This window comes from Perca flavescens, chromosome 8, assembly GCF_004354835.1.
Source record: "Perca flavescens isolate YP-PL-M2 chromosome 8, PFLA_1.0, whole genome shotgun sequence".
Classification (NCBI taxonomy): Eukaryota; Metazoa; Chordata; class Actinopteri; order Perciformes; family Percidae; genus Perca; species Perca flavescens.
The window spans coordinates 12726179-12748804 of record NC_041338.1 but is presented as its reverse complement, the minus strand read 5'-3'; the positions used below and the strand labels follow the sequence as shown (position 1 = coordinate 12748804).

Here is a 22626-nt window from a genome sequence, read left to right as displayed (position 1 = left end):
TCACTTTTGTTGTGAACAAAACACTTGGAAGTACAGGTTGTTTACTTGACCAGTTGTCTCAGGTTGAGAGAGCTTGATTTAATTTGCTAGAGTTAAATGCACTTTATATGGTGTAACTGTCTACTTTTCTTACAAAGATAATACTTGAAGTGCAGGATAAACCTTGTTATGTACAAACACCTGCTGTTCTACTCATTTCAACTGACTTGTGAAAACTGCTCAAAAAAATCCAAATTCTTTGACATATAGCAACTTTTTTTTTTAACAGTAACGCAAATAGTTACTTTCCCTGGTAACGAGTTACTTTTATTATAGAGTAATTCAGTTACTAACTCATTTACTTTTTGGAACAAGTAGTGAGTAACTATAACTAATTACTTTTTTAAAGTAACGTTCCCAACACTGGTGGGCAGTATACAGTTTGAGGTCTATTTAGGTCTCTATGGGAAACAAAACAAACTTTGAAATAGACCATGTGATTTTCTGTATGATCAACGCTCCACAGCGCTGTGGACATAGGTCTGTCAATGCCAGTCTAGTTCAACGCTAATACAAATCCATTATAAGTCCTTTATTGAACCAGAAGATGGCAGTAATGGCCTCTACATGGACAGAAGAATATAGGGATATTTATAGAGTTGATCTTGTCCCAGTAAGAAAAGACATGTAGTATCCTGGCCGATCACCCAATAATAAGATCAAGCCTAAAAATACTTATTAGTATTACTAATGCATAAAAACCTAAAATGCCTGTATATTGCAGAAACCAAATGGATACTTGTAACCCTTTTTCCAGTGGTAAATTAGGTAAAACTAAACCCCTTCACTGACATTATATTTTATTCCCTTTTTGTTAATTTTTCAGACTCAAGTGTAAAAATCCCCATAGTCTGGTTTATCCATACAATGCAGAGATTTTGAAAAGATATGGTCTTCACGATTTGACGGAGAAACAGCTGTTCCAGCTGTTACTGCAGAATGATCCATATCTGCTTCCCGAGGTAGGTTGTGCGGGCAATGGTACTGCATCTATTGCTATCGTGTAGAAAACAATGTATATTTTTGAATAAACTCTCGTACATTTTTGGTGTAATGATGTGGTTGTGTGTTCCCCCCCGTACACCCCTCTAGATCTGCCCACATTACAACAAGGGCGATGGTTTGCATGGTTCCTGCAAGTTCACCACATCCTGCAGCAAGCTTCACATATGCCAGCACTATCTCCAGGGTGACTGTAAGTTTGGCTCTTCCTGTAAGAGAACCCACAATGTTGAAACGCACGGAACGAAGCATCTGCGAGGATTCAGTCAGGAGAATATCAAAAACCTTCTTGAGATCTACAGAAATAAATTCATCGTCATCGGTCAACAGGAGAGACGACCTACTGCTGTTCCTGGTAAAGAATAAGGACTTTAAAAAAAAACTTTTTCAAGTGGGTGGTAGCCTGCACAATAGATTTTATTTATGTATGCATTTCCCACAGCCCTGCCCAAGGTGAGAACCCCCACTAAGCAGCCTTCCCACAACAACCCCGAATCCCCCACTAGGTCTGCTTGTCCGTTTAAACCCACGAGTGACGCTGACAGGAATGAAATCTGCCTCTTCTTCATTCGCAGACACTGCAGCTTCAAAGGTAACTCTGAAACTAGCCCTATCTACAGTAACTTCTTAATACACGTGTTTGACGAGAAGATGATGTTTACCCCTGCCTCATGAGTGCCTCTGTATGATGTTTTTTTTCTTCCTAGAGAAGTGTGTTCGTGTCCATTGGCACCTGCCTTACAGATGGCAGATGTTAGCCAGTGATGGTGAGACCTGGAAGGACCTGGAAAATATGGAAGAAATTGAGAAGACCTACTGCGACCCATATAATGACACAAGCGGCACTGATTCACCATCGCCCACCTTGGGGATTTTCAGATTTCTGTCTTTACAAAGGTGCATGAAGAAACGAACCGACCGCTGCAGCGTACACACACTTCTTCTGGTTTACAAAAGTATTCTTGAGCAAAGAAACTAGATTTCTAACCATTTATTCACATCAGTTCAAGCCTCTAGAAAGGTCGACTCTCTCAATCGTTGATTTACTTTCGCTGCTTTCTTTCAGCTCTGCATCCCCCGATGTGCAATCCGTCAACTTCAGGACGATGAAATGCGGGGGGTCTCCAGTTCGCCGCCTGTCCACCGCCTCCTCTGTCTCAAAGCCCCCTCACTTCATTCTTACGACCCAGTGGCTGTGGTACTGGAAGGAAGACAGCGGGCAATGGCAGGAATATGGACAGGTCCGTCAAACGTGTACCAATAATGCAGCTATGTGTCTTTTGTTCTGATCCTTTTATAGTACCTCTTTACTAATGCATTTTTACCATTTCATCACTGACACATCATTACATTCAAACGTTGAGAAATTGCTGTCTGCTCTGTTGTTGTTGCTTTTTCTCTATAGGGTGATGGTGATGTACCAGCCTCTGTCACTTCTCAAACTCTGGAGAATATCTACCTGGCAGACAGAGATACAGAGATTCCCTTTGGTGCTGGCAAACAGCAGTATATCCTCCACTTCAAAGGTGAACCGGGAACAGAGCAGATGTATCAGCAGAATGTAAAATACAAAACCAAGAGAGAGGTCAGAAGGAGGCCTCGCTTTGTGTCTACTCTTGATGTGGAGGTGAAGTTAAAGAGGTATTTATTTATTTTTATTTAGTTTTAGACGGAAATTCAAAGATTATGCTTGCAATTCTAACATTGCTGTTTTGGATTTCTCTGTGTGTCAAAGTAACTTCTCTAGTCAGACAATTATTATGTTTGTCACCTCTATATAGTGCGTCGTCAAACAGCTCCAGCTCCTCCACAGCTGAATGTTTCCCATCCCACTGGGACAAGACTGCCCAACCGGATTTCGGATACAAGGTGTCTTTATGGCATGTATTACTGTGTGGGAAAAGGTTGCTTTTCTCCCTGTCCCCCACAATTAACAGTGGTTTATGTTTATTTGAGAAATTATTATGAATCAGGTTATTGAAACAGCGCAAGCTTGTTTAATGTAGTTGATTTATTGTTTTTTCATAGTATTAGGATCGATTTTAAACCAGCTCTGTTTCATCTTTGTGTTGGCAGTGTGTTTAAATGAAAGGTGTTTGGCTTCCCTTTGTGGCACTAGTTCACGGAGCTGCTCGCAGAGCAGAGCAGCGGAGGTCTGCCGACGAAATGCGTCAAAGAGGTCTGCGTTTCCGCGTCATCAAGCGGATCTCCACTGCTCTTCTCCGCGAAGCCAGAAACAACGGTCATCTAAGCGCACTGCCCACACAGCCAGGACACAGAGCTACATTTAAATCGGCAAAATATCTCACCTGTTTATCTGCACTGTACTCCTATCTTTCAGCTCGTACATCTCTCCAAATCTGCAAAGGAGTATATTATGATTGAGCAGCTGTTTAAGCGCACCATGCCCCAGGGTAAAATTAACAGCATCCAGAGGATCCAGAACCCCTCTCTGTGGAAAGTCTTTCAGTGGTAAATCGATGTTTTTATATTAACAATGTATCAAATGACAAAGCCAAGACAATGTAAATCAATCTCACATCTCGCAGTGATGAACCTACAGATTAATTAACCCCTGAAACTGCAGCTCCCATTAGCTTTACAAAGCCTATAGGGAGTTTCAGTTTTTTCCAGCCTGCAACTTTTCTGCGTTGACTTCGGGTCACATTGACCCGTTTTCAATTTTTGTTTTATATCAGAAAATATGGGATGTAGAAATAAGCGCTGAACAAGGTTGACGGGAAGACAACACAAGGGTTAAGGTTACTTTCAACCATGGTGTCGTTTTCAATAGGAAAAGCTCTAAAACAGTAGACAGCAGACACAGTAAGAGATGGCTGATGGAACGTAGTGGAGCATTTATCAGCTAGAACATAGTGGAGCATTTAGCAGCTAAAGAGCCAGATATTTTTCTTCAAGAGTTGGTAGAGACCAAAAACGGAGCTTTATAGAAGCTTAGTCAACCAAGCGAAAAATACTTTTTGGGTTAATCAAAAGTGAAAATAGCAATTAGTTGCACGTCATCACATTTATGTTTTCTGTATTGTGTGTTCAGGCAGAAAGAGCAGATGAAGGGGAGGATCGGAGGGAAAGCTGTGAATGAGCAGTACTTGTTCCACGGGACAGATGAGTCCCTGATTGAGGCCATCTGTGAGCAAAACTTTGACTGGAGAATGTGTGGTGTCCACGGCACGGCCTACGGCAAAGGTACAGTAGCTTCAGCAGCCTTTCCGGTAATAAGATGAATATACAGTATACAATATTGACAAGCCACAAATGAAATGTCTTTTCCTCAAATATACTGTTACGTTTTGGTGTGGGAGCATTCAAACTTTAATTCCAGGTTTATCAGGGTTTTAGAACTCATGAAAAGCATTGTACTTTTTACCACAGCAGTAGAAAAGAACCTAACTCACACTTGGGCTGTGTCGGTAGTAACGCTCTCCTATTCTTTAGGGAGCTACTTTGCCAGAGATGCGTCCTACTCAGACAGATATGCCAGGGTCAAAGGAACCCTGAACAAGATCATGTTTGCTGCTCTGGTCCTGGTGGGGGAGTATACCAGAGGAAGAAGCAACTATGTCCGGCCCCCGTCAAAAGTAAACAGCACAACCCTCTACGACAGTTGTGTTGACAGCGAGAGCGATCCCAGCATCTATGTTGTCTTTGAAAAACAACAGATTTATCCAGAGTATCTAATCAAGTACTCGTAAGTTAGAATGCCGTTGTTTGTTTTGCTTAAGTTTTTGGTCAGGGGTAAAACTCTATTATGAAATCAATGCTCTTTACTTTGACTGGAAGAACTTTAGTGGCTTTGTTAAAGGTTTGTGGAGTTTTACAGTAATGTAAGAAGTATTCAAAAGAACAACCCATCATTTTATTAGCTAATAATTGTGTCCTCTGAAGAGAAGTGGAGTAGAAGTGTAATGTATGGAAATTGGAGTGCTGAATGGGATTTTTCTCTATAGTTGTGACAGTGTGTTTGAGGGAATTAATGTGTTACCAAATACTTTTTGCAGAATGTATAGAAACAGAAAATAAGGCTTTTCCTTGGAAAATGTCTATTCTTACGATGGGAGTGTCTTATGTTGTGATAAAAATTGTCTGCTAATACAGTGGTTCCCAACCTGGGGTCCGGGCACCCCCAGGGGGGGCGGCAAAGATCACAGGGGGGGCGCGAGTCTTTATCTGGTTTGAGGTTGAGGTAAAAAAAATTGTTTTGCACATGTTAAACAAATGATAATACACTAGAATATCTAATGTATACAAAAGTCAGTATGAAAACTATATATTTTGTTGTATCTTCATTTTTCCTGCCGCCACGGCATCACTATTTTATGAATGAAACATGGAGGAGAAACGTAACAGTGCTGATAACTGCTCTGTATCAAAAAAGAAAGTAAGGCTCTATCTCGAGAGTTACCTCAACTTTGGTTTTGGGCGGGGGGGGCTCAGCTTTTCTTAGACATGAGTAGGGGGGGCGCCAAGGAAAAAAGGTTGGGAACCACTGTGTTAATACATCATGAATTTAAGTCTAAATGGAGGATACTGAGGGTTACAAATAATATAGTGATCAGATATGGAGTGAAATGAACTGGTATAAACATATGACAAATTGCCATTAAAGTAGTCAATGTAATATATAATTAAACAAAACAAAGAAATCTCACATTTAATTACACACAAGTGGTTCAGTATATTTAAGTCTTCAGTATATTCAAATATAATCAGTAACACAAGTGACAGGTCTGTCCTTTTGTCAGAATATGTACCTCTGTCTATGTCAACCTTGGAAATCTGTGGCTGTATGGTGGTAATTATATAGTTAACTGCCATTAATGGGACGAAGAAGTAGAGTGAGCAGCATCAATGGGAGCAGCTCAGTTGAACACACTGGCCATTTGGTGAAGGAGTGTGCAAAGGTCTAATTCTACAGCGCAAGGAAGGAAAAAAATGGTAACCTGGTTAAAGTAACATTAAAACCATTGTTCAGAATAATGGTTAATGAAAGTAAGGCTTTCCCTAAATAACCTTTTATGACAGACAGCAATGTTGTAGCCTATTCAAAATCGATTTAAAAAACAATATTGCTACATACTGAGGTAAGAGGCTGAGAGACTCTTTAAAAGTAAAGTATCCCTCCTTTCCTTTATACATTCCTCTCTTTATTCGCATCTCATTTTCAGTCCACTTTCTAGCTCACTCAAAAGAAGAAGAAAAGAAATTGTGTATTGTAACTTCCAGTTTACTTGATCATGTTGTTACCTATGGAAATAACTTTGTGTCAAAGGAACAGATCTTTAAAACTGGGCCACTGTTACAACATGGACCTGCAGAATGCTTTGTGTTCATAGGGTTTTTCTACCATCCAAGAAGAAGAACGGGGAGTTTCTAATCGTCTGGTGGAGAATTCTCTTGACCTTCTCCCATGTCTCGTCTTCGAATTTTTACAAATATGCCATTTTTAGGTCCTAGAGTGCTTGAAGACTTCAACTCAAGAGGAACCTGCACAAAGAAAAGAATACCATATGTTAAGCAACATCTTCCAAACATTTTAAATATATTCTAAATGAAAAATTACATTCATTTAGATGCATATTTAATTTAGATCATAAGTAATTGGTTAATTTGTGAAAATTACAGCAATCTCAAATGTCTATTATTGATAGTTAATTATATATGTTGACAGGAGAATCAATTACATTATTATGTAATCCGAGCAGCTTTGGCCCAGCCTAACACTGAGAAGGAAACAGCTCTGTGTAGGCAGTGCTTTGTCTTTTTGGATTATCATATCTTGGTAAAACAAACCAACTACAATAAGTGAACGTAACAGCCGTGACTACACTCTCGCATCCCTTTGTTCTTGCTGGAATTAGTGAGACGGATGTTGATGGGATGTTAATAGATGTAAATGGCAGACATGCTGTATAGTTATTTTCACTGCTTCACCAGAGCAGCTATGTGACCGGCTGTACCTTGGCCAGTAAAAAGTACACTGACAGTTCCCTTTTTTCTTTTCTTCAAATACATGTGTAGTGTGTAAAAGTGTCTTCTGTGTTTACAAATCATTTCTAAGACTCAAAACGTTTTTTCACAGACGTCTTTAGTGTTGAAAGTGTCCGACCCACCTTGGTCTCGGAGCAGGCCACAATGCTGAACCTGCGGAACAGACGAACGAGAGCCATTTTGATTTCCAGCTGGGCGAGCCTCATTCCCACACAGTTTCGGGGACCAGCCCCGAACGGCAGGTATACAAATGGATGTCGATTGGCCTTGGCCTCTGGTGTGAATCTGGAAATCAAAACACATGTATGTTAGAGAACAGGATTCAATCATTATTAAAATAGTGCGTTTCATTCAGTGCTACACAGGGACTCTACTACCTTCATTATAGCTGGGTCAGACACGTACGTATGTTGCACACTACTTTTCAGTTAACTCCAGGTAGAGACTAATGTGTGTAGAATGTGTTCGTAATGGCAACTTTATAAAGTTGTTAGCGAATGCAGTTCAGCCACCTCCATGATTTAGATGATAACAGAACATGAGGTGCAGACACTATAGTTAAGCTTATCTGCCACAAGAACAGCCACGTACCGCTCAGGGATGAAGCTCTCAGGCTCTGGCCAATGCTCAGGGTCGTGGTGGAGGAAGCCCGCTGGGATCTCCAGCGTCGCTCCTTTAGGGAGGAGCTGGCCGTTCAACACGCAGTCCTGGTCAATGTCTCTCGCAAACCTTTGGTGGGGCAAAAACGGCATGGATGCATGTTTTGTACACCTATATTCATTTTCCCTCCTTACTAAACACATACTGTATGCACAGAAATAAGTTAACTATTATCTTAATTTAATGTTCTTAATATACCTGAATCCAGGGGGGTAGAGGCGCAATGTTTCACTTATAACCATGTCTAAATACTTCAGCTCTTGGACATTTGTGTAATCTGGCGACTCCTACAACAAAAGGAAAAACAAGCTAAATTGAGCAATTACAATTTACATTTATAAGAAATAAATTCAGATAATTCAGTAAAGATTTTAAACAAAACCTCTGTGTGCACTGAATTTGAATTGTCCACAACTAAAATCTTGTAATTATCTTAAGAAAATAAGATCAGATCAAAAAACGGGTAACGCAACACCCTCACATGTCTGGTGAAGAAATCATCCACCTCTTCCTGTACTTTGCGTTGACATTCGGGGTGGATGGCCAGGAGGTAGCAGGTGAAGGCCAACGTGTTGCTGCTGGTTTCGTAACCTGCCAGAAGAAAGACAAAAGCCTGACCCACGACCTCATCCTCAGTCATCATCTTTTTCTGCGGACGCCTGCTGGGGGGCTCCTCTGGGTGAAGACGGTCGTCCGGATCAGAGGCAGACGCTGGTGTCTGCTGGTTCCTGGGATCCAGCTCCCCGGCATGCTTCGCCGTGTCAAAGTGTTCCAAAGACACGCACTCCTTGCTGGTTCTCGCATCCAACATCAGCTGAAGGAAGTCGCGACGCCTCTACATGGAAAAAAAACAAAAAAACAACCACCAATAAATTCATTTGGAAATACTATTTAAAAACCTTTTATGGGAAATTGTAAGCTGCTCTGCATTTAACCCTTGTGTTGTCTTCGGGTCAAATTTGACCCATTTTCTAAGTGTCTATATCAGAAATATGGGTTTCTTTTTAACTTCCTAATTTTAATGAACCAAAACTAACATGGATGATTCCATACAACGCGCTTCGCAAGTACAACAAAAGATCGGCTGTCTAATTTCATTGAATTTGGGGTGTTTTGTTAAATTTTTTTGCATTTGAAAAAAATTGAAACGTTTTGAAACAGTATCCCAACTGAACGTTGACATATACCAGTCTGTGATTATCCTTCCTTTAATATTAGTCTAAAGAGCTCATAATTTCAGCTTTTTTTAATTCAAGGATTAGGTATAATTTCCTTTAAATGAGTAGCCTGGGTAAACCCAGACGAACTTCTGAGAAGGGTCTGGTGTCAACCAGGCTAATAAATGAGGTTTACTGACCATGAATTCCAAAATATAAGTGTAAAACTAGTAATAAGTTGGTGTTAGTGGTTTTTTTTACAGTTGTGTTAAAAATAATAGCAGTGTGATTTAAAAAAGTGAATAATGCTTAAAATCCTTTGAATAGCTTTTAATTCCATAATAATGCATTGGGAACACTGCACATTTAATTCTAAATCAAAACATGACCAAAATTCATCAAGTTTGTGTTATGCCTTTAAAGAAAGTGAAGAACAAGGAATATTAGGCTGTTAAAAACAGCAGTATTTTCATTTTTCTTTACAAACTCAAACATTTACTGTATAAACGGAAACATTTCTCAAGGGTTTGCTTTAGGTTGAATCACTGCACTAATATTTAGTTGCATAACCATTATTTCTGAGAACTGCTTCACATCTGTGTTGCATGGAGTCGACCAACTACTGGCACCTGTGAACAGGTATTCCAGCCCAGCACGATTGCACTGGAATGTCCACAATTCCTCTCCATTACTGGGTTTTGCCTCAGAAACAGCATTATTGATGTCACCTATGGTGGTGGTAGTAGTAGTAGTAGTAGTAGTAGTAGTAGACATGCATACATATATAAAATTAAAATGACAGCTCAATAAGGTCATGTATTTCTCAGCACAATCCTCCAAAATTACCCTAAGTAACTCAAATGAGAAATTCCCATGTTCAAAAAGGAGCAGGAAGAAGTTCATAACAAACTTTTCAGGTCCTACCCCCTTTTCTCTATTATCCATACATTAACTCCTTTGGTTGTGATGCAGTGATATTTAGAATTTGTTCTTATAGGTTTCTTTTTAAATACAAATGTTCCTCTTAAGTGATATTTGCTCGCTCTCATTTGAAACAACCCTTGAATACTGTTCGATAGCTGTTGATTAGTTATTTTGTACATCATTTGTGCAGTTTTTGAAGTCAACAATATCTCTGAATTTTAGTGCTTTTTATTTAATAAACAGTGGAGTAGTTGGTGCTCCATAAGTGGTTTTATTTACAATTCTTAAGGCTCTCTTTTGAAGGATGAATATAGATTCAGTGTTGGCTTTGTAAGTGTTTCCCCATACTTCCAAACAGTAAGTAATGTATGGCAGTATGAAGGAACAATACAAAGTGTACAATGATTGTTGATTTAATAGGTAATTGGTTTTATACAATATAGCAATTGATTTTGATATTTTGGCCTTGATATAGTGTATATGTGGCTTCCAACATAATAACGATTATTAATCCCAGAAATTTAAGTTATTTTACTCTATTTCAATATCATTTATCATAAGTTTTTTATTTAAAGTTGTGGCACGATTACCAAAAATTATAAATTTAGATTTACTTAAGTTCAGTGTTAGTTTATTTGCATCAAACCAGCTCTTCATCTTTTTTTTAATTAATTTTCCACTGTATCCAAGAGTTGTTCCAGATTTTCCCCAGAACAGATTAAATTAGTATCGTCAGCAAATAAAATGTTTTTCAGTGTTTTTGGACACCTCCCATACATTATTTATATACAAGTTAAACAACAATGGTCCCAACACTGACCCCTGGGGGACCCCACAGGTAATTTTCTTTAACTTTGAATTATAGTTTTGCAATTCAACATATTGTTGTCAATTATGTAAGTAGCTATTTAACCAAGAAAGTGCAGTCCCCTTAATTCCATATTTGTGTAATTTCATAAACAAGAAATTGTGGTCTACTGTATCAAATGCCTTCTTAAGATCCAAGAATATCACCACTGCATATTTTTTTTGTTCTATTGCTGTTGTTATTTCTTCCACAAATTGAATAAGTGCATGTGAAGTTGTCCTATTAGCTCTGAAACCTTATTGCTGATCACACAGTATATTATGTTTAGCAATGAAGTTTTCGAGCCTTGTAGAGAATATTTTTTCTAGTATTTTTGAAAATTGGGAGAGCAGTGAAACAGGTCTGTAGTTTGAAAGTGTATGTTTTTCATCAGCCTTATATATTGGTATCACTTTTGCCATTTTCATTTTATCTGGAAAGACTCCAGTTTTCAGAGATTGATTACATACATGCGTTAGAGGTTTAACCACACAACCAATAATACTTTTTACAACAAACATGTCAATACCATCCAGTCAGTTGACGTTTTACTCTTAAATGTTTTAACAATTTCTATAATTTCTTTTTCATCAGTTGCCTTAACAAACAGATTCATTAATATTTACATTCTGCTCATCGTTTATACTGCCAGTCTTTGTAAACTCCTCAGCTAAACCTGGACCAACTCCCACAAAATAATCATTAAATTAATTTGAGGCTAATGTCCTATTCTTAACTTCTGTATTGTTTTTTGTCAGAAAATAGTGTCTCCTGTTTTGCCTTTTTTATTCTTGATAATTTCATTTAGCACCTTCCAGGTGTCCTGGTCCTCCAGTAGTTTACTATAATAATTCTTTTTATTGCTTCTCATGATTCTGGTCAGTTTGTTTTTGTATGTCTTATACATTTATTTTCTGCTTCTTTTGTCCTCTTCTTTAAAAACTCTTTATATAATACATTTTTCTTCTTACATGCATTTAATATCCCATTAGTTATCCATGGTTTTTCATCAGATTTTAGTTTTACTTCTTTCTTTACTACAGGACAGTTTTTTTCATAAAGTGATGTTACAACAGTCAAAAATGAATCATAAGCTTCATTCGCGTATTCTACGTACACTTTGCCCCAGTCTTGTTTCATTAACCCCTTAATGCCGACTGTCACTAATTTGCATCAAACCCCTTCCATTCTGACTGCAGGCGAGATAGCGTGGGTGTATTCCCCAATGCCGGTTTGTTTACATTCGATACATACCTAGGAACCTTTTGCATGCACTGGTTTCTCGTAGGACCGGTCATACATCCAGTTCACAGAAGTGAAATTAACCCTAACCCCTAACCCTAAAAAGACTACTGTCAATGTTAGGGAGTAGGAGAGTGTTTTCTTTCTTGCTGTTGTCAAGATTCATTTATTTGTCAATTACTTTGTCACACGAATAAAATCTACATATCTGAGATGGGAAAATGCGTTTTATTAATTTTACCATTTTGTAAAGAATTTTACCATGAATGACTGTTGTCGCTAATTTGCATCTTACCTAAATTTATATCTATTCTGTAAATTAACAATCTCAACTTAATTTAGCATCAGCTTGGAGCCAGAAACACACATAATACATTTTTTTTACATAATTGTGAATACATTTAGGCGTCACAGGGTTAAATCGTCTTTGAATGTATTGATGTTTTCTAGGGTTCTGTGTCGGGTCATTGTGTATATTTTGTTTTCTTTCCTGGTTTTAGTGTAGCTATGTATGTTTGCAAAAACTGGCAGATAATCACTGACTGTTTATTATTAGTCCACTATGGGATTGAGGTCTGGGGAATGGGCTGGCCACTCCATAACATCAATCTTGTTCATCTGGAACCAAGATTTGCTCGCTTAGTGGTGTGTTTTGGGTCATTGTCTTGTTGAAAGACCCATTTCAAAGGCATTTCCTCTTCAGCATAAGGCAACATGACCTCTTCAAGTATTTTGATGTACTGAAACTGATCCATGATCCCTGGTATACAATAAATAGGCCAAACACCAAAGTATGAGAAACATCCCCATAACATGATTTTTGCACCACCATGCTTTACTGTCTTCACAGTACTGTGGCTTGAATTCAGTGCATGAGGGTTGTCGGACAAACTGTCTGCGGCCCCTAGACCCAAAAAGAATAATTTTGCTCTCATCAGTCCACAGAATTCTCCTTTGGCCAGTCAATGTGTCCTTTGGCAAATTTCAACCTATTCAGTACGTCTTTTTTCAGCAATGGGACTTTGCGGGGGCTTCTAGCTGATAGCTTTGCTTCACATAGCCTTCTTCTGATCGTAACAGTACTCACAGGTAACTCTAAGTCTTCCTTGATTTTCCTGGAGCTGATCATTAGTTGAGCCTTTGCCATTTTGGCTATTCTTCGATCCATTTGAATGGTAGTTGACCGTTTTTTCCCACGACTTGAAATAATTTTGGCTGAGCAGCCTATAGTTTTTTGCACTTCTTTAGTCCGCTGTTCCTCAGAGCAATGACTGGAACGACCCATTTTGCTGAGTATTTCAGTGTGAAATGCACTATAACCAGCATGCACAACATTTGCTTCCTTCCTTCCTTAAATATGGGCCATAATTGACACCTGTTTCTTCACAGAATCAATCACCTCACTAAGTGAACACAACACTGCTATTATTTTGAACATGCCCCTTTCAATTACAGATTACATTTTACAGAATGAGCATGACTGTTGGGTCTGTTGGTTTTCTATGACTCTAACACATAAATTATTTGCCATGTAGAAGTATCACTTCTACCAAAAAAATTTATTTATTAGATTAGTGATTTTGGACTGCTATTATTTTGAACACAACTGTACATGGTAGTGAAAAGAAGTGTAAAACGGCAACAACAAAAAAAGTGCCAAAAACGTTGAAAAAATAACCTAAAGTGTCGAAAAAAGGGACTAAAACGTCAGAAAAAAAGTGTGTTTTTCGGCCCGGGAGGACGACAAGTGCATGGTCCAATGGAAGACAACACAAGAGTTAAAGGTGATTAAATGTCCATGAGACTGACCTGCTCGGGAGGCTGCTCCTCTCTCTGCTTAATGATCCTCTGAATGCTGTGGATGAAGAACTGATTCATCTGGTCTCGTCTTTTGTTGGGGATAAGTCTCGCCAGAGGAGCCATGACAAATGGAAAAGCAACTGGACACACAAACCAAATGTGTTGGTGTTACTATCTGAAAAATGGCAACTTTACACACTCGCACATGACTGCACAATATTAAAATGTATGCATTTATGTTTTAAATATATTAACATCTTTTTATTTTATGCTTCATTTAAAAAAACAAAAAAACAAACAAAGGTATTGTCCAATTAAGAATTTACTAGGACATATTTATGTACCAGAAGATTATTATTATTATTATTTATTACATTTATATAGCACTTTATCATAGACACTCAAAGCGCATTTGGGGGGTGGGGACTGCTCTATAACACCACTAATGTGTAGCACCTGCCTTACGACGCCAGAACGCTCACCACACATCAGCTAGTTAGGGAGGGGGAGGGGAACATATTTTTAGTGGTGGGTGAAACAGGAGAACCCGGAGAAAACCCACGCAGACACGGGGAGAACATGCAAACTCCACACAGAAAGGCCTGGATTTGAAGCCAGAACCTTCTTGCTGTGAGGCCACAGCACTAACCACTGGGCCACCGTGCTGCCCAAACCCTCCCGTTTGTGGTCTATGCTTTAATAATATTTTATTATTTTGCCTTCATTGCTTTCCTAGATAAACGTTTCGAATAATTTATACATATGACTAACAATGCAAATTCATTTGACTGACGGAAAAACAGCATGATGGGCCTGAAGAAAGAAAAGGAGAAGAACATCTGCGCATGGCGGACAAACGGGTCGTCTGGGTTGTTCTGAGAGTCCACCTGAGTGGCAAATGCTACACTGGCAATAACATCCATGGTGAAGCAGCCAAAACACCTGCAAAACACACACACAAACTAAAATATGAGGACAGAAAACGACACCATAAATACTAATAGCCTGTGTCTATTGCATGTGTGTGTGATGACCTGTGGATGTCAAAGGCCTGTCCTGACTCAGCAGAAACATTCAAGTTGCTCATCAGGGCATTGGTGGCTGTGTTGATGAGAGGAACCATCTACGGGGAAATAGAAAAGACAGTGATAACAGTCACCGCTGCTGAGACTGTCTGGGAAGCAAAATTACGAAGCCCACTATGGCCACGCAGTAGACCCATTGGCGTGGCCATAGTGGTTGATTGGTTGCGGATAGGCATTTGACCTTGAGTGGTTAAGGTTAGGATAGCCCATTGGTCAGGGGATAGGACCTGAACAAATCAGGTTACGTTACCTTGCGTAAGCATGGACGCCTGGCCAATAGTAGCTATTGAAAGGGCGGGTCTTGGCATGGCCATAATGGGAAAAAAATATATTGCGTCTGGGAAAGGGAAGATACACAAGAACCTGAACAATTGGTTCAAAAATACTGATTTTTTTTATTTATTTTTTTTTTTAGAAAAAAAAGGTTCCAAACATAAAAAGCACACTCACACTACATAGCTGAAAAAGCCTTTGTAGCTCAAACACTGATGGATGTAAAGGAACTGCTTCAAGATGGAAATAAAAGATGAACATGTAATTCACTTTGAAAGCAGACCTGCAGTAAACACCGTGGGGATGAATATTCTAATACTCATGGCTGAAAAGAAATTTTAAAAAGGAATTAATCAGTGTGACTGAATGGTTGACATAAAGAGAGTAAAATGTGGTTATTAAATTTGAACTTAAAACTAAACTAGTTTCATTCATTCGAGTTAGTAAAGAAGACAAGAAAGAACTTTGTGAGAGGCCCCTCCAAAAGTCAAAATTGTGTTTTGACAGATAAGAGAATTTGGACTTAACAAATGGAACATGAACCTCTCTACTCCCTGCACCTGGAGTGAGAAGCTGTCTCCAAAATGTTGCAGATGTATATTTACATCGGCCACAAAAAACAAATCCAAAAAAAAACATGCCAGCTGAATAGTTACAGCTGGCAGTCCTCCAACTTCACACCTCTTACCCTCCATTTGTGACAGACAGTAACTTATTAGACAAAAAAAAAGTGTCTGTGAGCTGTATCAAAGCCGGTCTACGGAAAGCCGTTCCACTCCCTATCCAGCCCCATTGTACCGGATTTGGTTGCAGTTCCACCAGAGTTCCACTGGGGGTGATCGCAGTCCAGTGCAAAATGAATGGGACTCTATGGAGCTAGACGGCTAAATGTGTCTCTTTCGCCTGATTGTCGTTGAGAAACCTCAGATTTGATTGTAGTTTTTGCAAGTTCAACATGGGTTATAGGTCGAAAGTTGAATGAACGAGTACTTATGTCCTTTTGATTTCTTACAGGGTGAGTCGTTGCAGCCCATAACACGCTAGCATTCTGCTAATGAATGCTGATTGGTCAGTGAAGGACTGATTACGATCAGAGATCCCGCTTGACGGCATCCGAAGCAGAACCTGAATATCAGAGTGAATATTTTGGTGTGGTCTTTAAAACATTAGCAAACACCTTACTAGCACGTATATTGACAGGGAGAGCCTTACCTGTCAGCTGTGTTGTCGATGCCTCGAGAGAACAAAGGAAGCGACTCAGAGCTCGCCGTAAAGCAGTATCTTTGGCCGTATATGTGTATGACGTCACTGACATTTTAAAAGGCTTTTTAGAACAAAAAAGCCACTTTAAAAAAATCTAACACACAGTAGTGTGTATTTTCTTAGCCTCCCCTTTCGAATGCAACATTCAAATTACTAGACAAAAAATTATATCCTGAGAAAAGTGGGTTTTGAGGGGTATAGCTCCATAGAGTCCCATTCATTCTGCACTGGCCTGTGAGCGCCCCCTATATGGAACTCTGGTGGAACTGCAACCAGTTCAGAAGCCGGAAGTAACGAGGGAGTGGAACTTTTTCCTATATTAGAAATTCTTTGGCTGTATCTTGCAAAAGCTTAAAGCAACACTAGAGCACTTTTCCCGCTTCAGTCCCCCTACAGGTTGGAGGTGGAATTGTCCATTACATTACATTATGCATGTTTGCCAGATCGGGTAGCGGATCTGTAGTTCGCATGAGACACAATGAGACATTACGACAGCAGTAATGGACAATTTTGCTTCCAACCTGTAGGGGGACAGAAGCAGGAAAAGTGTTACATATTGTTGCTTTAACACCACAAAATACATTCTTTGTAATAAATATTGGATGAAACTCAATGAGCACATTCATATCTCACCTCTTTCATCTTGGCAGAACTGAATGATGGGGTCAGGATGCTCCGCACCCGCTTCCAGCGTTCGTTCCTCAGCATGAGCAGACAGTCAGTCATGGGCTTGGTGGCAAAGCGAATAGTCTGCATATAGAGAGGGCACAAACATGTGTTATCATGACATAAATCAAAGATTACGTTGCCATACAACATACTGTACATGTGCATGCTTTGGTTCATGTCCCCACCATTCTGTTCGGGAAGCTGCTGAAGTCCCTGACCATCACTTGTCTGAGCATGTCAGGGTCCGCTATCACCACCACCGGTCTCCGGCCCAAATAATACCTAAAATAAATGAATTATAAATATAAGTGAAGTCTCAGTCAAATATAATGAAAATCTTAAAAGGAACACGGCGACTTATTGGGACTTTAGCTTATTCACCGTATCCCCCCAGAGTTAGATAAGTCCATACATACCCTTCTCATCTCCGTGCGTGTTGTAACTCTGTCTGAGACACAGCCATCTTCTAACCGTATACATACTGGGAACTATATTCTCAGAAAGGCGAAGCACAGCTACTTCTGCTACTTGGCGGAGTGATTTGCTTGCAGTACCTGAGAAGGCCCATGGTGAGGAGCAGAGAGTAGCAGTGCTTCGCCTTTCTGAGAATATAGTTCCCAGTGTTGTTTTGTCACTTATTGGGTTACCTATCGCCAGGATCTGGGCTAAGCTAGGCTAGCGCTGGGGGCGTCAGACAGAGTTACAACACACACGGAGAGGAGAAGGGTACGTATGGACTTCTCCAACTCTGGGGGGATACGGTGAATAAGCTAAAGTCCCAATAAGTCGTCCTGTTCCTTTAATGCTTCTAACATAGGCTTTTACCAAGCAAGTGTTTTACAATGTTCATTTTACAATACCTTACTTACCCACAAACTCTGCCATGTGTCTTTATGAGATCATTGATAGGGTTGAAAAAACCCTGAAAATAAAATAAAGAACAGAATAGATGAAAAATAACCTCCTACAACATCAGAAAGGAACAACAGAAGCTCTTCTTAAGAATGAAATAACTCCAGGTTAGAGACAGGTGATATTTGGGCTGTTGTCTTAATGTTAATTACAGAACGGGTAACAGTTTTATCAACTTTACGACTCTGTGGGAGCTGCACATATAACAGTTTTTCTAGCTGACGATGATAATGATGAGGAAGGCCTCCCGTCCATTTCATTTTTCATTTATCTCTGAGACTTAAATCAAGCACGTTATAGTTTTTTGCAAACTGCTTACACACATTTTCCAAAACTATGTCTCCTTTTTTCAAAACTCTACACACAATTCCCAAAACTGCACACACACAATGCAAAATGCCTAAAATCTCCTTCAAAATGAAACCCTGCATTCAAAATGCCATAAACACATCTCAAAATGAAGCATTTGCATCAAATGGCAAACACTTTTTTTTGTTGCATTTGTTTTTGGGGATTGTGTGCTTTTCTTTTTACATCGTTCTGTATTTGCAGCGCGTTTCTGTATTTGGTTGTGTTGTGTGTATTTGCAGCGCGTTTGCTGTTGTCAAATCAATGAAGATGTTTTCTTAAATTTGCTTGCGTTTTGTCTATTTGCTTGTGTTTCATTAAGTTGCAATGCCCCGGTCGGCCAGCGTAAACATACGCCCACCTTGTCATTATCTATAAAAACACTTTTCATAAAAGAGCAGGGACCACATATAAAAATAACTGATACATTTGCTAGAATCTTTATTTAACAGCTAGGAACACGATTTTCAATGTAGTAAGTAAACAATGTGAGAACATTTCCTTCGGCAACCATTAGTGTCAATCCCTACTGAGTGAAATGGCAGCTCAGCTAACACTCCTCAAGGAGAGAAACTAAATACTGATGGTTTTCTGAACCCTACTACAGTGACCTGCCTTGCTTCAAGATTCTGATACTTGCTTGAAAAATGTCTGGAGTGGCAGCTAAAGGGGTCATGGACACCTTTTCTGACCAACTGAGTATTGGTAACTAAATTACATCAGGACACAGCTGTATATCATTAAAATCTGGAACGTCATTGTTTGTTTAAAATTGTTGTTCTCAGTTTGATGGAAATTACAGAAATATCTTACCTGGCGAAACATCAATAAGTTGCCCAAAAAAGGTATTGGCTTTGGATGTTTGATGCCACAGCGAGAAAGGACTGAAAAGGGGTAAATTGAATACCTAGAAGACACAAAGCAATGTTGATTAATTAAAATAAAAAAAGCAAAAGGCAGAGAGAGGGAAAAACCTGCAGCAAAGGGCCCTGTGGTAAGGACTCAGCCTTAATGGTAAGCTATGGGGCCGTTATCGTAGAAAAACTGTTTGCAAATGTGTGTGGAGAGTTTTGCAGCTGTATCTGAGTCACATGGATTCAGAATACACATTTGCAGATTCCTGTACACATTCACAAATCTCAGTATGCATTTAGAGATTATTTTACACATTTACAAATCTGATACCAGGGTAGCAACTATTCCTCCTTGGAGCCACACATACAAAAGCACAACACCAACATACAACATACATGATCCCAACCTGCACCCACCCACCTAGATTGCCGATACCCACACAGAACCCTCTCAACTTCAAAGGAAAATCATACCAGTAGCAAAACAGATAACTAAAATTAGACAGCTAAAACAGAATTAATTGAATAATAATTAAAAACTGTTTCCTGTTTCCACCAGGAAGGAAAGCACTTAGTGGCACAAAATAAAACAAACAGAACAGACTCCATGACAAAAAATAAGATCTCTAGAAAGGTTCACACCAAGAGAACAAAATCAAAAGGCAGATGACAGTCGACAGGTCATTCTAACCAATCAAAACAATTCCTTTACGGATCTTAAAAGGTGCCCTGCCACACGTCTTTCAGTACTTTGTGGTAATGTCTGAAGTTCTACCATGGACTCTAACATTTTTTTGTGGAAAATGCCTTGGTTACCTTGTTTCAAGCCATTCTAGCGTGGTAAAGAAAGCCTGCAGGAAGACTCAGCTCGATTTGTGCCAATTCTCAATAATATTCAATGAGCTAAGCTGTTCAACTCTGATTGGCTAACAGCTAGCCAATGAGAGCCTGGCTATCAGCATCCTTTACCCAGCGCAACTGCCCGAGCTCATGAATAGTAATGAGCTCAGGCAACACCACGTCAGACTGACCAGCTTTTGTAATTGGCCTGATTTCTCCGCTGCTTTCTTTTCAGTGGCTAGAACTGAAAGAGGAGGTAGCAGTTCATTTTCACATTCACAACATAACAGAAACACATATGGACCTAACAAATTTAAAAAAAATACAAGTAAAAACGTTTTTTATGTGTTACGAAAGAAGACCTGATGAGCTTTAGAATATTTGAGGTGTTTCTTCAAGAGTTTCCCCATAAAGTTTTATCAGAAAACCCAACATGCAAAGGTGCAAACATCAAATCCGAGGAGTATACACAATATCTATATTTTGATAAAGTGTGTGGTTTATGTTAATGATGTCATTATTTTTTTATAACTCACTTTATTTCCACAGCAGCCACAAACAGACAGAGATTTAAAGCATTTACTTACCAGTAAAGAAGACCCAGAAAGATGAGGAAGAGGCTGAATGTCACTGACAGTCCACTAGCCTTGCTATGGAATACATTTAGGAAGTCAACTACAGCCTCCATAATGGAAACACTTCTCTCAGTTCTCCCCTGCCAACATTAGATCAAGGCTACTGGAAAATAAAAAGGAAGACAGAAAAAGGTTCGGGCCATGTAAAAGCTGCTGAATAGCATGGCTTCGGTCATCATCATCATCATCATCATCAGTACATCAGTATTTTAACTACAAATAGGAGTTAAACCTAAAAAAAAAAATACTTATTTTTAAAGATACTGTATCGTTTCTCCGAATCATGACAAGTAGACCACATCTTGATGCAATGTAATAATAATAATAATAACAACAACAACAACAACAACAACAACAACAACAACAATAATAATAAAGGCGTTTACTTTTTCAACAGAGGAAAGCACAGTGACATATCTTTGTTGACTATGCTCTCATGTGTATTTGTCTTCTGTAGATTATCTGTAAAGAGTTCCAAGACAACTTGTTAATGATTTGTTTTAGCAGTTTTGTCTGAAGCCTTGAGAGTGCTCACCTTTCCCCTGCATTGTTTACAATGGGTGGGGGGGAGGGCACAAATGCTGCGTTTGGAACCTGTTTAAATGCCACAGTTTAATGGCAAAAAAAAATTACGAATATTAATGTTATGCCTAAAGCACACATCCTTAAACAGCTAACTAGCGATACATAGCCTATCTTTATTTTTAAATACTGCGTTTAAAACAAAACCCCGAAGTCAGGTCATTTCGGCTAGGCTACTCACGTTAGCTACAACTAAATATCGCAGGTTGTCTAACGTACTCGTTAATATCTTTGCTGGCCGTCTTGTAACACAATGTCAACGCCATTCTTATATCCGGAGAAAGTCCGACCTGTTATTTTTAAATTTGGGCAAAAACGGACTCACCTCACTCGCCTCACTTATCCATTGACATATATAACAGCACTTGTCAACATTTTTATAAAGTCCTCTTCGTCGTGTTGGTAGGTCGCAACCCAATAAAAAGCTGAGGAGCTTACTGCCACCCACTGTACGGGAGCGTATAGCATCCAATGCGGGTTTACTGGTGCGTTCATTACTAGGCCATTGACTGTATTAAATAGGCGTCTTAATACACCCTTGGTGTGGGCCTGTACAGCTAATAGAAAGATGATGCAGAAAGAAGAAAAAAAAAAAAGGCAAGGCAAGTTTATTTATAAAGCACATTTCAGCAGCAGGGCAATTCATAGCGCTTTCAAGAGCCCACTGCATCAACTTACTGCTCTTGTGTAACAACTAATTAGGTATAACAGGGTACTAGAACTAGAGTAAACGTTACAGTACAGTGTAATACATAAATAAATATTAATACTTTAATGAATTATTGATAGGCATATAATAAACATTTTAAAAAGTCAGCATCAAACAATTTTTTTTTAGGTATGATTTATTAAAAGAACTGAGAACAGTTTTCTGGGAGTTTGTTCCAGATACATGGCGCATAAAAGCTGAATGCTGCTTCTGTTTACTTCTGACTCTGGGGACAGAAAGCAGAGCTGTCCCAGAAGACCTGAGAGGTCTGGACAGTTCATAATGTAGCAGAAGACCAGAAATGTATTTTGGCCCTAAACCATTCAGTGCCAACAGTAGTATTTTGAAATCAATTATTTGACAGACAGGACAGACAGGAAGCCAGTGTAAACACCTCAGAAATAGAGGGATATGTCCTGCTTTCACATAAAATCTGACCAGAGCAGTCAAACACAAAGACACTCAATTGACGGAGCCAACAGAAAGTCATGGTCTTCACATGGATAAATCCAAAGTCAAACAAAGCTAAAAAAAAAAAAAAAAAAAAAAGGCAAGAACACAGAAAAGAAAAACTGTACCCAGCCAACGGGAGAGTCATCAATCTCCTTTCGATCCTGGAAAAAAAGATTTCCACTCTTCGCAAGTGGAGTGAGGCTGCAAAACCCTTCTCACCAGAATGAATCAGCGAACGGAGATGACGCAACTCTCATTAAACGGCTTTGGCCTTTGCATTTATTTTTAGGGTTATTTGTCACTCAAGAAATACCGTTAAACAT

At 39.2% G+C, this 22626-nt stretch overlaps 2 protein-coding genes across 4 annotated transcripts in view; one reads left to right on the top strand and one right to left on the bottom strand.

Moving 5' to 3' along the window:
• The window catches only part of parp12a (poly (ADP-ribose) polymerase family, member 12a), a 7474-nt gene extending 2248 nt beyond the window's left edge, over nucleotides 1–5226 (top strand). The window contains exons 2-11 of the mRNA XM_028585404.1: nucleotides 866–1001; nucleotides 1132–1396; nucleotides 1484–1633; nucleotides 1749–1938; nucleotides 2108–2282; nucleotides 2447–2682; nucleotides 2823–2910; nucleotides 3383–3513; nucleotides 4097–4248; nucleotides 4498–5226. Coding sequence (XP_028441205.1) covers nucleotides 866–1001; nucleotides 1132–1396; nucleotides 1484–1633; nucleotides 1749–1938; nucleotides 2108–2282; nucleotides 2447–2682; nucleotides 2823–2910; nucleotides 3383–3513; nucleotides 4097–4248; nucleotides 4498–4754 — 1780 coding nt within the window. The 3' untranslated portion in view covers nucleotides 4755–5226. The remainder of the gene's footprint in view (nucleotides 1–865; nucleotides 1002–1131; nucleotides 1397–1483; nucleotides 1634–1748; nucleotides 1939–2107; nucleotides 2283–2446; nucleotides 2683–2822; nucleotides 2911–3382; nucleotides 3514–4096; nucleotides 4249–4497) is intronic.
• A 436-nt stretch (nucleotides 5227–5662) lies between these two features.
• On the bottom strand, nucleotides 5663–21623 carry tbxas1 (thromboxane A synthase 1 (platelet)). 3 transcript variants are annotated; one of them, XM_028585844.1, is made up of 15 exons: nucleotides 21467–21623; nucleotides 20946–21021; nucleotides 20512–20662; nucleotides 19044–19137; nucleotides 17840–17892; nucleotides 17156–17252; nucleotides 16935–17051; nucleotides 14715–14803; nucleotides 14474–14622; nucleotides 13690–13820; nucleotides 8192–8545; nucleotides 7909–7997; nucleotides 7642–7779; nucleotides 7173–7335; nucleotides 5663–6546 (listed from the first exon to the last, which is right to left on the bottom strand). In XM_028585844.1, the coding sequence occupies exons 3-15, from the start codon at nucleotides 20610–20612 to the stop codon at nucleotides 6433–6435; spliced, it is 1689 nt and encodes a 562-aa protein (XP_028441645.1). In that variant the 5' UTR covers nucleotides 20613–20662; nucleotides 20946–21021; nucleotides 21467–21623; the 3' UTR covers nucleotides 5663–6432. The 3 variants fall into 3 exon arrangements, with proteins under 3 accessions (XP_028441645.1, XP_028441644.1, XP_028441643.1); XM_028585843.1 differs by lacking the exon at nucleotides 20946–21021 and having other exon boundaries at nucleotides 20512–20659; XM_028585842.1 differs by lacking the exon at nucleotides 20946–21021 and having other exon boundaries at nucleotides 21467–21622.
• Nucleotides 21624–22626: the final 1003 nt, after the last annotated feature.

Excerpts from the sequence above, each read along its gene's own strand:
- tbxas1 (XM_028585844.1), bottom strand. The coding sequence starts at position 20,612 with ATGGAGGCTGTAGTTGACTTCCTAAATGTATTCCATAGCAAGGCTAGT. Across the intron at positions 17,893-19,043 it reads ACTTATTGATGTTTCGCCAG|GGTTTTTTCAACCCTATCAA; the intron begins GTAAGATATTTC and ends TTTTATTTTCAG. Across the intron at positions 17,253-17,839 it reads ACACATGGCAGAGTTTGTGG|GTATTATTTGGGCCGGAGAC; the intron begins GTAAGTAAGGTA and ends CATTTATTTTAG.